We start from the raw sequence: 16,487 nt of genomic DNA on the forward strand, positions 1-16,487 counted from the left end.
GGAAACCCACACAAAGTCTGTGGGGGAGAAGACTGGGTCCTTGGGGGGTGCTGTGTTTGGCTTTCTACTTTCCAGCTGTGTGACTGTTTCTCAGCTGCCTAGTCTGTAGGTGGGAACCAGGACAACCCAGGATGGCTGGGAGGTCTAAGGGGCCTCACGGGTGGGAGCAGAACGGGTGGGAGCCCGGCCAGAGGAAGGACGGCCACTCCACAGGGAGCTGCGGGCAGGTAGATGCTCGGGCAAGGGAGCACCTGGGGACACTCACCCACCACCCTGGTGTTGTAGTAGTCAGGCAGCATGCGCTCGCAGAGGGCCACCAGCAGCCAGAAGGCCTCTTCCTCACTGCCATAGAGCAGGAGCACTGAGGTCACGATGTTCATCGCCTGTGGGACCAGAGACAGTGAGAACGGGAGGGGGTTGAGGGCTTGCACTGCTAGCCACCAAGTGAAACTATCTCCTCCCTACACCAGCCTCTCTGGCAGTGTTTGCCCTTTTTGGAGAGTCCAGTGTCTGTCAATGGGAAATTGTCCCTGTCCAGCTCTGCAGGAAATCAGAGACCATCAGTCAGCTCCTTCAAAACAGGTCAGGAAGCACTGGGAAAACAGAAGGTGGACACTAGCAAATAATGCTTCCGTGGAGTGGTGTCTGGGGTTGAGGAGTGACACTTTTAAGTTGATGTATGAGTAAGTTATATGGCCAGGGCACTGCATTGAGGCTGCAGTGACACTGAGAACACACATGACCTTAGCTGGTGCCAAAAACCACTGCAAAGCTGGCAAATCATTTAAAAAATCTATTTCAAGCTGGCACACTGGCTTCCCATGAACTGGTAACACACCATGCAGATCACTGGTCCTACAGAAAGTGAACTGGGGAAGTGGTTTCATTGAAATCCAGACACAAATTAAAGGAAAGAGAAAGCTATTTGACCTGTCCAGGAAAATGCCTACTAGTCTCCAGAAATGCAAATCAAAACCAGTGAGTTACCCTGTCACATTATGACGGCAAAAAACAATTTAGACATGTGGGTGAGGACATGGAGGAGCTGGAACCCTTGTAACTTGCTGGTGGAAATATAAAATGGTACAGCTGTTGTGGAAGTATGGAGGTTCCTCAAAAGGTTAAATATAGAACTACCAGGCGATCCAGCAATCTCACTTCTGATCACTTCTGAGTGCATACCCAAAACAACTGAAAGTAGAGACTTGAACAGATATCGGTATACAAGTCCACACAGCAGCAGTATTCATAATAGCCAAAAGGTGGAAAGCAAACCAAATGGATGGATAAACATAATATGGCCTATCCTTACAATGGAATATTATTCAGCCTTATAAAGGAAGGAGTCTGACACATTCTACAAGATGGGTTAATTTTAAGGACATTATGTTAAGTGAAGAGCCAGACAAAAAAGAACAGACACTCTATGATTCCACTTATATGAGGTACCTAGAGGAATCAATTCACGAGATATAAGTCAGATGGTGGTTGGCAGGGGCTGGTGAGGAGGGGGAATGGGGAGTCAGTGTTTAATGGATACAGAGCCTCAGCGTGGGAAGATGAAAAAGCCCTGTGGATGGATATGATGATGGCTGCCTGACCATGTGAATGTAGTTAAAAGCCACTGAACTATATACTTAATGATTAAAATGATAAATTTTATGTTACGGATATTTTACCATACACACAAACATCAAATGCTGCCAAGATGCAGACCAAAAGCACATAGAAAACAACTTAATATACAGCATGGGGATAACATGAGCAATTAATACTGTTTTTAATGGCATCTTTTCTGTGGATCAGACTTCTTCCTGGGAACAGGGGGCAGGCCACAGGTGGGTGAGGCCACCACATAGTCCAGGCCCGGGGCCCCACTCCTGGGAGTCTGTGATGGGAAACTGCTGTCTCTGGGCCTCTGTTGAACCCTTTACCTGACAATAGCCGATGGTGGGGTTTCGGAAAGCATAGGCGGTCAGGACCCGCCGGAGTGCGGCAATTCCCAGCTCATTCTGGAAGGCAGGGTGCTCAGGCATAGAGCGGTGGAGGTCACGCTCAATCTCCTCAGTGGCCAGGCTGTACTTCCCCATGGACTTCTCCACCAGCTCAGTGTAGTAGCCGGGGTGGGTCACCATCTCGTTCCAGGCCCCTGGGGAGACATGGGTGGCAGTTGTCTCTCTTCTTCCTCCCAGTACTTGGGAGGAAATAACAGGGCAGATTGGAGGCATGGATGCCCCACAGAGGAGAGGTGAACTCTGGAGTCAGTTACAAGGTGTGAGGCCAAGTTTCCCTGGTGACTGCTTCTGGGAAGGGGTCACTCTACTCAAGAAGTTCAAATGGTCGACTTGTCCTTCTCCTGAGATGCTCCAAAGTGGCCAAAGTTGTGAATGCTGTCAGAGCCTGTCCCAAGGAAAGGAAGCTTTAAGGGGGTCTTCTCACCTCCCATCGACACAGTGCCCTGCCCTCACATCTTCTTCTTTAGCATTGGGCTTCTTCTGTACACAGCTGAAATTCCCATTTCCTGTTCTGTAAAAGGGCTGGTCACACTTCCCTTGCCTGTCTGACCTTAGGAGGTGGCCCAGGGACCAGGTAAGCTCTCATGAGAATTTTTTTGGTGCTGGGGAATGGAACCCAGGGCTTCATGTATGCTAAACACACACTCTACCATCAAAAATGCACCTCCAGCCTATTACCCAGAGAGCTTTGGGGGCTGAGACTGACTCACCAGAGAAGAGAAGCCAAAGCTCTCCTCGGAGACTCTCGGGGATGCCCTTCAGAACCAGCTCCCGTGTTCTGGCTGTGCGGTACATGCACATGCCACGCCCGTACTCAAAGAAGTGGATGTTCCATGACTCCTCTTTCATCTTCTCCTTGGCCTAAGGGAAGAGGAAACCAGGGGCTTTGGGGCTGAAGAGCATGCTGAGGCCTAGGTGCTCACCCTCCAGTTCTCCTCTGACCCAGGTTAGAAGCCCACTATGTAAAGAATCTAAAGGTGCTGCCAGCAAGCTCAGATTTCAAGCAATTACAGGTAAAGACACAGGCAAAGCTCAGTGGGGCTGGACCATACCACCACCCCATGGCCTAAGAAGACAGCTCTGTAGCAGCAGTGGGTCCTTTTCTTCAGAGGCTGCAGGCTGTGATTGAACAACACTGCCACATGGGTCAGGCAGGGTTGCTGTCCCCAAAGACCATCTGGTCCACTTCACACTGCAAGGGCCTCCTGAGAGGGCACTGCTTATCCTGGATGGCCCCGAGGGACAGAGCTGACTGTGAAGGCTCCAGTCTTCCTCTTGAGGGTTCAGCTTTGCAGCCGAAGCATCTGCACCCAAGGCTTACCCCCTTGGCTCCGAGATCCTCCATGGGAGAGTTTCTCTGGAAGACTTTCAGCAGGCCCTGGGAAGCAGTTGGCACCTCTTGTGCACTGAAACGTGGGTGACTGCTGAGGGGAGAGGACGGACTGGTGGGCAGTTTTGGCACCTCCTGAGGAGCTGGGAGAGACTAGAAAATAAAACAGGGAAAGCACCTAATAACTGAGGCCTCTGATGTGCAGGTTCATCCACAGAACTGGACAAAGACCTTGCTGAGGAGGGGTCACAGGGATGCCTGGTGCATGAAGAAGGAAGAACCTGGCTTGGCTGTGTAGGAGGCTAGGGTTGTGGCCCAGCTTGTGTTTCTCCTCTAACTGGCTGGATACCTATGCTTGTCTTTCCTGAATCTAAAGCCACCCACACTGGCCAGTCACAGAGCCTCTGCCAGAGGAATCAGGTCCTTCCCTCATTGCGGTCAGGGCAAAGGAGAGAAGAGACCCCCTGAGGAAACCACTCCTGGCACTGTCTGGCCTTTCCTGAATTCATGTGTTCTGTTATACAAATACATGGGAGCCAGGTATAATGGTGCACACCTATAATGCCAGCACTTCAGAGGCTAAGGCAGGAGGATGGCAAGTTCCATGTCAGCCTAGGCAACATAGTGAGACTGTATCTCAAACAACAACAACAACAAAAATCCCCCCAACCCCAAACCATAAAAAAAGCATTAAATATGCAGGAAGCCATCAATCTGACACTGTCTCACATGGAGCTCCTAAGTAACAAACTCAACCTAATTTAGTAAATTAAGAAACCAAACCTGACCTAAATCAAAAATTTCAGGGCCAGGAAAGGATACAGACTCTGGGACATGTCCCTTGTGATAGACATGTACCCCACTGTGCCAAGCTCATGGGCCTGGATGCTTTCTGCTGAGGCCCAGGTGGACTCTCACCTCATATTCAGACTTGCTGGCCTCAGGTGAGCATGCAGTGCTGCCTGGGATACTATTTCATCCTACTCCAGTCCCTTCCCCTTCCTCTAGGTGACCATCTCCCATGTTTATCCAGCACAAACCTCTAAAACCACCTCCCCAGCCTCACTTCCTGCTTCCTATTTCGTGAGCAAGCAGAGAAGCAGAAGCAACCCAAGGGGCCTTCCATGGCCCCCTCATTCCTGTCCACCTGCCTGTATCTGTGCCCAGGTCCAGGCATGGCCCTCCCTCTCCTCCTTTCTGGATGGCATCCCCTGTCACCTGTAGGCTGTTTCTCTAGCAACTGTCCCCACTCCTCAGCACCATTTCCTCTCTCTGTACTGATCCCTTACTATCAGAAACAATCTTGCTGTTACAGCTCCTAGAATCCCTCCCCTTTCTTTAACTGGGTGTTGTTCACACTATGTTCACTTTGTGAAAATCCATCAAGCTGTACACTATGATCTGTGTACTCAGATATCAAACTGGAGATGTGTAGGTCCCTTATATAAAATGGCACAGCAGCATTTGCATTTAACCCATGCACATTCTCCATATACTTTAAATCATCTCTGGATGACTTGGAATATCTAATACAATGTAATGCCATGTAAATAGCTGTTATACTATAACGTTTAGGGAATAACAAGAAAATAAGTCTGTAATATTCAGTACAGATGCAATTAAAAATTTTTTTTATCTGTGGTTGGCTGAACCTGCAGGTGCAGGACCTAAGACTATGGAGGGTTGACTGTACATGCTATACTTTGATTAAAAAGTTAACCCTTCTGCTATGGTTTTTATAATTGTCTCTCAAAGGCCCATGTATTAAAGGCTTGGTTACCAGCCCATGGTGCTGTTGGGGTACAGTTGGAACCTGTAAGAGGTGGGGCCTAGAGGAAGGAAGCTAGGTCACTGGGGATGTGTCTAGGAAGGAGATATTGGGTCTCTGGCCCCTTTCTGGCTTTCTCTTTGTTTCCTGGCTGCCATGAGATGAGCAGGTCTCCTCCACCATGTGCTCCTGTCATGATATACTGTGTTACCACAGACCCAGAGTGACAGGTCAAGTGACCATGGACTGAAACTTTCAAAATTGTGAGCCAAAATAAAACTTTACTCCTTATAAGTTGATTTTTTTTAGGTATTTTGTCACAATGATGGAAAGCTGACTGACACATGCCCTTGAAATATGATCCCTGCTATTCTATGCCAACCGTTACATAAAATTCCTTGAAAGTTACTGAAACTCACTATATCCTTCTCTCCTCTCTCAAGTCTTTTTCCTGTCTTTCAGAAAGTATAAATTTATGTTCTAATAGTTAGGTTTTTGCTAATATCTTTATATAAATCCTGTGGACCCCTCTTTTTAAGATGTCAATTCTTTACTATGAACGACATTGAATTAGCTAGTAATCTTTCTTTCCCATTCCCTCCTGCTTCTTGCTGATACCTAACTTGAAGGATACATGCTAGTCTTAGTTAATGAGGCAGTCAACAGGCCTATTCAACTAGCCATGCGCCTTCTCATGTCAGGCTCATGGCATTGCATCGTCAGAGCCTGTACAACTTACGCACTGTAACCTTTACCCCACAATCTAGCCTTATTTCTACACTTGAATATTTTCAATGCTAAAGGTTCTTTACTCACTTCTTGGGCTGGGTGTGGTTGTACACAGCTATAATCCCAGCATTTGGGAGGCTGAGGTGGGAAGATTACAAATTCAAGGCCAGCAAAGGCCATGTCAAAAAATTTTTTTTGGTTGTCTAGAGTTTATTCTTTGATAAATTCCGTAGACAATGGGACAATACCATCTTTGGCCTCTCTCTTTCTCTCATACCCTATGTCTAACCTCTCGGATCTACCTTCAAACTATATTCTACACCCTACAATGAACAATCCAAAATAGAAATTAGGAAAACAACTGCATTTACAGTAGTATCAAAAAATAAAAACTAAAATACTTAGGCATACACTTAACGATGGAAGACAGAGACTTACATACTGAAAACTACAAGATGTTGCTCAGAGAGATTAAAGAAGTTGCAAATAAATGGAAAGAGATCCCATGTTCAGGGATCAGAAGACTCAATATGGTTAAGATATCAATGCTACCTAGAGTGATCTACAGACTCAGTGCATCCTTACCAAAATCTCAATTACTTTTTTTTTTTTACAGAAATGGAAAAATAAATCCTCAAATTATTATGGAAATTCAAGGGATCTTACTTTATTTTTATCCATAGGCCTAAAATATAATTTTTAAGAGAGCATGAGTTTTGTCTAGTTTACTCACTACTGTATTCCTTGTGCTTAGAGGAGCAGCTGTCACCTAATGCAATAAAAACATGTCAGATAAACCAATGGTGAGTGCTTGGAAAAGGCTATTGTCCATGCTTACTCTGAGCTGTGAGGCCCTCTCATTCTCAGGGTTGAGTATTGTGAAGGGGGGGCAGCTCCACCTTTCTGGTCATGTCCCCTTTCATGTAATCCATCTCTTCACTCTTTCTTGAAATCCCAGATTAAGCCCAACCTCCTCTAATTATTTCATATTTATAATGACTACTATTTCCACTATATGTATACATACATATACATCAGCAGCAGCACGCCCATTTGTTATGCCAAGAAGCAAGGAAGCCATCAAGGATGACCAGGGTTGTGTCAAAAGGACTCAGGACTCAACTTGAATAAGCCCTCTCTGGTAAGAATAATAAATGTCTGCAACAGATGGGCACAAATCAAATTGTTTAAAACATAAAATCATAATTACAATAAAAAATAAGCATGAAAAACTAATTGGTAGCCAGACAGGGAGGTGCACACCATCTGCAATACCAGCACTTGGGAGACTGAGAAAGAAGGATCATAAGTTTGATGTTGGCCTGAGCTACATAGCAAGTTCCAGGTCAGCCTAGGTTACATAGTGAGGCACTATCTCAAAAAAAAAACAAAATAAAGCAAAACAGAACAAAATTAAAAAAACACAACCAACTGGTCATACTTAGAGATCATTATTTTGATAACTGGTAAATTAAAGGAAATAGTAAAAGATTTATTCTTTCTTTCCTGTGTGAACTGAGTCTTGGAGTAAGCAAGTAGCTAATGAGGGGGAAGATTCTCTTCATTGAAGTATGCTAGCTATTAAACAGAAGGAATGACAGAATTAGGATGCCACCATTATGTAATCCCAATGAATGGTTGGACCTGGGTAATGCTTGTCAAGGACTGATATTAGTATATTAAAGGGGTGACCAGGTATTTTGGAAATACACAGTGCCTCAATCTTCCCTGCTCAAACAAAAGTCAAACTTATACATTAAAAGGGATTCAAGAACCATAACATGTAATTGTACTGTATGTATGACTGTGGCATACTGCAGTTCAAATAATCAAACTGTAAAAAGTAAATTTGTATTTGGGGAAATGTGAATACAGTCAGAGCTCCATATCTCTGTATTCTGCATCCATGGTCTCAATCAGCTTAAGTCTCAAGGAAATGGAAAATATTCAGAAGAAAAAATATTGCATCTGTACTGAACATGTACAGAATTTTCCTTGCCATTATTTCTTAAACAACATAGTATAATCACTATTTACACAGCATTTACATGTATTAGGTATTGTAAGTCATCTAAAGGTGATTTAAATTATATGGAGGATGTACTTGTGTTATGTGCAAATATTTCTATGCCATCTTATAGAAGGGACTTGAGCATCCTGGATTTTGGTATCTGAGGGGGTTCCTAGAAGTAATTCCCCGTGGTTACTGAGGCACAACTATATAAGTATCTGATGATATTAAGGAATTAGTGTTAAGCCTTTTGGTATAATAATAGTTCAGCCAAGTTTGAAAAAACAGTCTTTCCTTGTATGAACTTCACACCGAAAGACAGCTGGGAGACACGCCATTGAATAAACCCAAGGAGGACAGGCTTCCACAGAGTGGCCTGTGCTCACAGTGCAGAGGAAGTTCATGAAGGAACTTCATGGTTGGTTCAAGCAGTGGGTATCTCAAGGGGAATGGGCTTTGAGGTGAGCTGGACAAGAATGAGAAGAGGTGGGTGGGTTAGGGGTGCAGAGAGGTGTGAAGTAATCAGGCAGTGGTATATATGGCTTAGACATCCCAGAGGGTCAGGCTAGGTTTAGCTCTTCACCCTGCACACAGAGTCCTCTTTCTAGCTCCCACATCCTCTTCCCAGTCCAAGGCTCATGGCATGAACTACAGGGGTTGGGCTGAGTAGGGAGGTTATGGTTCTCTCCTGCACCCTCAGGACTCTTCCCGCCTGCTGGTCCCAAAGGGACTCCCTCACCTCTGGAGCTGGGTCTACAACACCAGCTTTCCTCCTCCCGGTGCTGCTGCCTGGCTGCTTGGACGATGTTTTCTGAAGGAAGTCAGAGATCCTCTGAACTAGGAAGTCACGGTCTTTCAGGTTGGCAAACAGGAAGGTCATTTTACTCTTGGTGCTGATGGACAGAGGGCTGGGCAGGACACTGGAGCTGTCTGCTTTTTCAACAATGGTCACCTGAGAAGGCAAAAGCACTCTCTTAGGCATGTGCATGTTAGGACATAAAGTTAGGTGTGCTTTGTGACTGTGAGAGGACCACAGTGGTCCTAGGGCTGTCGTCTCTTAGGCACAGTGCAGTGAGTGGCCCAACTGAATTCATATCTGGACACCACCACTTATCATGTGTTATTTTCAGCAAGGTACTTGTGTATCTAAGTTTCTCTTTCTCTCTCTTTTTTTGGTGGGTCTGGAGTTTTAACTCAGGGCTTTGCACTTGCAGAGCAGGAACTCTACTGCTTGAGCTACACCTCAGCCCAGGTCTCATTTTATTCATCTGTTGATTGGGGTGAGTGCACTGGCCTTGTGGGGCCCTTCTAAGGTCAATGTTGCAAAATGTGAAGGGCTTAGCTCAGCTGCTTGCCCCTGCTGGCTTTAAAGAGACAAGGAGAGCCTAAGTACAAGGAGAGCTCCTCAAGTGCAAGGCTGTCCCCGGCGGGGGGAGGAGTGGGAGTGGGGTTTGAACTCAGGGCTTCATGCTTGCAAAGTAGGTACTCAACCCCTTGAGTCATACCTCCAATTCATTTTGCTCTGGTTTTTTTTTTTGAGATGGAGTCTTATGAACTATTTGCCAGAGCTGGCCTGGAACCATGATCCTCCTGATCTCAGCCTCCTAAGTAGCTATGATTACTGTTATGAGCCACTGGTACCAGGCCCAGGGAACATTTCTTGATAGCTTGCCTTAGAGCTCAGCTCTGACCCTGAGGCATGAAGATTACTACACAGGTATGAAGGTCAGGGGACAGGCTTTCAGTGGGCACTTCTGCAGAGCCCAGGTCTAATGGGGAGCAGACAATGGACACACAGGCTAGGCCCAATTACCAGAGGTTAGAGTTGGCAACAGTACAAGCTGGGAGGCTATTAGGCTGCTTTCCATTGAAGGTGTCTCTGGGGAGGCAGGGACTGAGCTGCCACCTGGTCCAGCTAAGTGAGGAGCTGGAGAAGAGATGAGGAAGAGGGGACAGCAACCACCTATAGATGGGAATAAGACTGGCTGGAAGGAGGAAGGAAAGACTGTAGAAGTTGGGACAGATGGAGCAGGGCAGGATATGGTGTGTGTGGGTGTATGTGCACAGGTGTGATATTTATGTGTGGGGTGTGTGCATGTTGTGGTATGTATATGTGAATGCATGCATACATGCATGCCTGTGTGTGTGTACATGTGTAGGGCATTATGAGTGTGGTGCGTGTGCAAAAGTATGTGTATATATGAATGGGTGATCTATATGTGTGTGCATGTAAATATTGTATATGTGTGCATATGTATGTATGAGAGAGCAGGTTTATGTGGTGTGTATACGGCACGTGTGAAAGACCAGGTCTACATATACTGTGTATGTGCATGAAGGTCTGAGGAGACAAACAACTTGCTGCAGGCCTCACAGATCGAAGGAGACAGTGGGGATTTTGTGTGTGTGTGTGTGTGTGTGTGTGTGTGTGTGTGTGTGTGTGTGTGTGTGTAATTTGGTTTGAACTCAGGGCACTGCACTTGCAAGGCAAGCACTCTATTGCTTGATCCATGCCTACAGCCCTTTTTGCTCTGGTTATTCTGGAGATAGGGTCTTCCTTTTGACTTAGAGTAGCCTGGATAGCAGTCCTATTTTACATGCTTAGCTTTACACGCTGCATCTCCACTGAGATGCGGTCTCAAAAACTCTTTCCAGGATGGCCTAGAACTGAAATCCTCCAGGTCTCAGCCTTCCACCTAGCCATAATTAAGTATGAGCCACTAGTGCCTGGCCAGTTGCAGAATCTTTTAAGTACAGGAGAAGATGCTGGAAAATCCTCGGCAGGGCACCACTGTGCTCTGACTGACATTTTAAATCTAGATGGCTGTGCTGGAGGATGTGTCATAAAAGGGTTAGGTGTGATTAGAACCTTCCTGAGGTGGCGTAAGGTGATGATAGTGTCCTAGGTAGTGACTGTAGAGATGAAGGAACAAGTTCTGGAGGGAGTGCTGACAGGACTTCTTTGATTAAGATGCAGGAACAAGGACAAGGTCAGAATCAAGGATGAGCCTGCTTCTACCTGGGCAAATGGGCAGCAGGGTGCTGCTTCCTGAGCGGAGTACAGGAACAGCACAGCTAGGAGTGATATCTAAGTGCACACTAGCCACAGTGGAGCTTCCCTGAGTGTCTGTGAGCCCCTGGCTGGGAAGTCGAGCCAGGTGTTCAGATGATCAGTGCCAGGCTGGGCCAGTCTTTCCCTGACCAGCTGGAGAGCTGGGACCCAAGAGCATGGGCCTGGTCCCTGAGCCTGTCTGACCCCATGGCACTCAAAGGCTCTCAGCTCCTTGACTGGGGAATGCTCACCTCCCTCAGAGGTATAATTAGGTAACATGCATCTTCCTCTTTGCTGGAAAAGCAGATGTAGTTGTTGGAGATGAACATCTGACCAGGGATGTGCAGTTTGTTGAATGGCGTCCACAGGGTGCAGCCTGTGTGGCCATCTAGCCGCTCGTCCCTGGGCAGCCGGAATGTGGCCCGGTAGTACTCGTTCTTGGCTCGGGCATCCAGGTCTCTGAAGATACAAAGTGGGAAACAAGCAAAGAAGAGTCAGGGACAGCACACCCTTGAGGAGGTCCCAGTTTTCACATCAGATTCAGCATCCTTGGGTCTGCCAGCAAGCAAGTCATGCCCAGGGATTTCAGAGTTCAAGAAAAGAAACATTATATGACCAAGAAAAATGTGGGACTATAAGACCAGCAGAGAACTGGTAGCACATAACATGCTTTTGAGACATGACTGCTTTGAAAGGACACTTGGAGGCTGATCCAGTGTGTACCTACTACTTGGTATCAAAAGGCAGGCAGGGCCCAGAGCTTCCTGTCCAGCTCAGACCCAGCATGTGGCTGGCTGCTTCTTCACCCTGGGAGGGGCTAATTCCACCCTGAAACACAGGCAAGCTCTCCCAGCAGGGAGTAGTGGAACTAAAGCCAAAACATGCGGTGGCTACTGCTTAACAGAAATGCTTATTCAAGCTGTGGGTGGTAGCCTGGCACCCTGATCCTTGCCTCTTTAGTGGTTCTGTCCACATAAACACATCTTCCCAGCTCCCAAGGGAATCTTCTTTCTGCCTTGGGATGCCAATGCCCTGACCAAGACCTGATCATGCACCCTGACTGACAGGGTACTGCCAAGTTCTAGCCCTGGTTAGTTTCTTTCTGGAAGGTCCTAAAGATACCATGTCATTGCATCAGAAGAGTGACATCCATATATATTATTCTGGTCCTGAAGGTACACTGTGGACCTACATGATGGTCTGTGGGTACAATCCAGGAAATGGTCTGGCTGGGATGAAGTCTCTGACCACGGTGTGAATTCAGCTATGTTTACCCTGGTTGTGGGGTCCAGGGAACTTCTGAGATCTTGGCTGAACTTGCAGGTTTCCTGTGAGGATACAACCATGGGGCTCAAACAAAAGTGATCTGGAAGGGCTGGCTGCTATGATCCATTCCTCTGTCTGACACTTCTATAGACAAGGTAGCAATGACCTCAGATATCCACATGGCCTGTTTCCTCTGTTGGCTTCAGACCTGAGGCCCTGACCTCATGGCCATCAAGGGCCTTCTGTGTCCATCATGATGGAATGGAGGCTGTACACTACAACCCCATATTCACCGGAGCCTTCCAGATGTAGCTCCTGGGGACCTCAGGGCACCCTGCCTGAGGTGGCTCACATCTTGGCTCCACTGCTTGCAAGCTCAGGGATCTCTCTACAACTCAATATCCTGATCTGAGACCTAGGGACAGTAAGAGTACCTTCCCATCTTCCTCCATATCAGCAGTGCTTGTGGGCTATAACCAATTCCTTGTGGTGCCCTCCCCACAATGTACTAAAATGATCTGTTTGTTGGCCTCCTCCTAGGTGGGGGCCTATGAGGGCTGAATGTGGAGATTCTAGGTCCACATATCTGGTCAACTGCCAGGTACCAGGAAGGGTCAGTGGATCTGGCTCAAGTGGGCCCACCTTCACCTGCTGTCCTGCTGTGTGGTCTTGCCATCTCCCAGGAAGGCAACATACCGCTTCAGAGCCGAGATGTTCTTGTGTGGCCGGATGGGCCTGGGCAGCGCCTTGTCCTCCAGGAAGCCCTCACTATCCAGCAGCTGCCTCATGGCCAGGTTGGCCAGCTGCTCCATGAGCTTGAAGGTCTCGCCAATATTGAGGAACATGGAGAAGAAGAGCTCCCGATCTCGGGTGTCCACACGGATGCTCTCAGGGAAGAGCAGGGTGGCATTCTTCTCCAGCCGTGTGACATCCACCCACTGCACCACAAGGCTCACTGGATGCAGGCAGGGATAGATGCACCACTGATCAAAGCTGGACAAAGCAAGGCTCCTGACCCCCATCCACACCCAAAACCTACCCGGGAAGGCACTTCCCTTGAAGACACCATTTACTGTCATCCCTTGGTGCACGGGCCTTACTATGCTGAGACATGTATCCTATGAGGAGGGACCAGACTATTGGATCTCTACTGCCTCCCTGACCAACCATATTCAATCAATATTTGCCCCAAGAATGGATGAACAAGGTAGGGAACAAGTATGCAGAGGTGAACTCTCTGGGACCCTGACCTGGAAGAGCCCCACCAAGTGGGAGCCACTGATGAGTGAACCAAGTCAAAACATGGTGGAAGCAGTGGAGAGCAGGACTTTGGTCTCTGCCTAACAAGGTGACTGGCCATCATTACAGTGTTGACAGGTGAGTGGCAAGGCCAGGAGGAGGGAGAGGGAGGCTGCGGTAGAGGAGCACAGAGGGAGATGGGCTTGGGGAAGGGTGATGACGTCTGAACACTGGGAAATGCTAAAGGCCTGGGAGTGCTTTCTCAGGGTGACAGTGTAGAAGAGGGAGATGAGGGCTGGGTCAGGGAGGGCAGCCAGCACTCTGAGGCCAGGCTATCCTGCAGGAAGGGACCTGCAGCAGATGACAGCAGTGGCACAGGCCCAAGGCAACGCACTACCTGGAAGCACTCAGGGAAAATGTATGCTTTCGAAAACACCAACTTAAATGAAAACCAGGAGGCTGTAAAGAAGGCTACTGTGTGAAGAGTCTTACTAGTGGGATTGTGGATGTAACACAAGCCCTCCAGGAGTAGGCAGATGCTGGAGTGGCCTCATCATAGGCTGCTAAAGTGGTATCTAGGTTCAAGGGAGACCCCCCTCTGGTGGTTGTATGGAGAGAATATCTGGGGACTGAGAAGGGGAAACCCTCAGAGAATGCTGACAGCAGGGAGACAGTAAACTTTCTGGTGGAGAGGTCAGGGGAGCGAGGGAGGGAGGGAGGAGTTGGTGCTCACCTTCCTTCCCCAGCAGGAAGGAGTAGAAGCATAGGTGGTTGACAGTTAGGTAGAGCCAGCCCTGCCTGGGTACTCGGCCCTTCCAATAGCTGCAGGAATAGTAGTTGACCAATTTCTCGCCCTCTGGCATCCCAAACTGCTTCCTCATCTTCAGTTCAGCCTCTTTGAATTTCCCAGGATCTTCATCTCCCTGGGGCTGCAGGTTCTTGTTCTCTTCTGCAATGATACCCTGGAGGGAAACAACAGAACCCAGGCTTGCCCATCATGATCCTGGGCAGGTCAAAGGGAGGAGCCTCAGAGAGGCTCAGGACTTTGGTTTCAGAGCCACAAAGGGGAAGGGTGGGCAGAATACAGCTAGTATTCCTTTCTTCCTGGGGAATGAAGCAGCTGCGCTCTGGCTGGTTTGCTGTCAAGGCACAAGAATGATACAAGCTGCCTGTGTGATTCTAAGCAAGCTCCTAGAACTCCCTGAACTACTGTTATTATTGACTCTGAGCAGTTACTTTTTAAACAGTTTAATGTAAAATTGTTTGACATAAATCTCTAAATATAGTAGAAAATGCGAATACAGAATGAGCATCCTTAATCCCAAAATGCATAAACACAAACTGAAATGCTCCCAAATCTGAAGTTTTTTTTTGGTTAGAACTGGGGTTTGAACTTAGGGCTTCGTGCTTGCAAAGCAGGTCCCTTACCACTTGAGCCACACCTCTGGTCCATTTTGCTGTGGCTATTTTGGAGATGGAACCTCATGAACTATTTGTGGGGGCTGGCCTTTAGCCTCAATTCTCCTGGTCTTAGTTTCCCAAGTAGCTAGGATTACAGGCATGAGCCACTGGTGCCCAGTCCAAATCTAAAAAAAAATTTTTAATTGTGTGGGTCGTAGCCAAAATGCAGGCACAGCCAGACACAGTGTCTCAAGCCAGGAATCCTAGCTACTTGGGAGGCTGAGATTAGGAGGATCTGGGTTCGAGGCCAGCCCAGGCAAAAAGGTCACAATACCCAATCTCAATGGAAAAAGCTAAGGGCCGAGTGCCTGTCATCCTAGCTATGTCAAGAAGCATAAAATAGGAGGACTGTGGTCCAGAATCACAAAAAAGCAAGACCCTATCTCAAAAATAACCAGAGCAAAATGGGCTGGCAGCATGGCTCAAGCAGTAGAGTGAAAAGCCCTGATGAGTTCAAACTCCCAATACCACCAGAAAACCAAACAAACAAACAAAATAAACACAGGCAGATGAAAAAAAATTGTGTAAAATTACCTTCAGGCTATGTGTATGAGGTATATATGAAACATAAATGAATTGTGTGTTTATAATTGGGTCTCATTCCCAAGATATCTCAGGATATGTAAATAATCCAAAAACCTTAAATATCCAAAATCTGAAATGCTTCTGATCCCAAGCTTTTTGGTTAAAGGATACTCAACTTATAGAAGAAAAGTGTATTCAGTGAAAAGGGGGTCTCCCTCTTCCCTCTGCAGCCACTTTCCTGGTTTCCTCACAGGTATCTGTGCACACACACACATATAGCTATTAGCAAATTCACTGTTTTCTTCTTCCTCCTTTCTCTGCCCAAATAAGATCTTCCTATGACCCTGTTCTGTAAATTGCTTTTCTCTCCTAATCCTGCAAGATGTCCTGCATTTGACTCCCTGTGTACCAGGGGACTCCTGCTCTTGACCCACCCCACTCCCTCATCAGCTGGCATTTTCACCAGGCTCAGAGTTCCCACAGACACAGAGACAATCTCGACATCCTGGAGTAAAACAGGCCCTTAGTGTACCTGGCTCAAAACGTATAGCCTATGTTCTAGAATGACACTGGATAAACTAAAGCAATCTAAGGCCTCTGCTGGTGGCTTAGCCTGCTGCTTCTGCTGGATCTTTTGGCTGCCTCACATCCCGTCCTCCTATCTGTGGGTAGGGAAGAAAATCAGGAGCACAGGGGAGGACCCGAATATGAGGAGGTGGAGTCTGCTCTGATTCCTTCTATTTCTCAATGCTATGGTTTGAAAGTGTCCATGGTGTTTGGAGATGGAGCCTTTGGAAGGTAATTAGGGTTAGATGAGGTGATGATGGAGGGGTTCCCATGAGGGCATTAGTGGCTTTGTAAGAGGCCACTACTACAGAATTGCTCTGTCTCACTATGTGATGCCCTCTTGTCATGGTGTAGCAAGAAGGCCTTTACCTGATGTGGCCCCTCAACCTTGGGATGAATAAACTTGTTTTCTTTATAATATATCAAGCATTTGTTATAGCAACAGAAAACATTCAGTTTAGCTAGGGAAGGAAACCAGAATATGTCACCCCCAAATATCCCTTTCTAACACAAGAATTATTTTG

At 47.2% G+C, this 16,487-nt stretch overlaps 1 protein-coding gene across 4 annotated transcripts in view; it reads right to left on the minus strand.

The window, feature by feature from the left end:
- Tbc1d9b (TBC1 domain family member 9B) overlaps nt 1–16,487 on the minus strand; it is a 42,470-nt gene that overhangs the window by 13,847 nt on the left and 12,136 nt on the right. For 2 of the 4 annotated variants that reach the window (XM_020164202.2, XM_020164200.2), the window contains exons 4-11: nt 14,144–14,372; nt 12,820–13,126; nt 11,157–11,364; nt 8,593–8,805; nt 3,337–3,498; nt 2,726–2,876; nt 1,935–2,149; nt 266–383 (exon numbers count right to left, since the gene is read on the minus strand). In XM_020164202.2, coding sequence (XP_020019791.1) covers nt 266–383; nt 1,935–2,149; nt 2,726–2,876; nt 3,337–3,498; nt 8,593–8,805; nt 11,157–11,364; nt 12,820–13,126; nt 14,144–14,372 — 1,603 coding nt within the window. The remainder of the gene's footprint in view (nt 1–265; nt 384–1,934; nt 2,150–2,725; nt 2,877–3,336; nt 3,499–8,592; nt 8,806–11,156; nt 11,365–12,819; nt 13,127–14,143; nt 14,373–16,487) is intronic. The other 2 variants (XM_020164204.2, XM_020164201.2) reach the window with 1 other exon arrangement.

This window comes from Castor canadensis, chromosome 16, assembly GCF_047511655.1.
Source record: "Castor canadensis chromosome 16, mCasCan1.hap1v2, whole genome shotgun sequence".
In the NCBI taxonomy this organism is placed as follows: domain Eukaryota; kingdom Metazoa; phylum Chordata; class Mammalia; order Rodentia; family Castoridae; genus Castor; species Castor canadensis.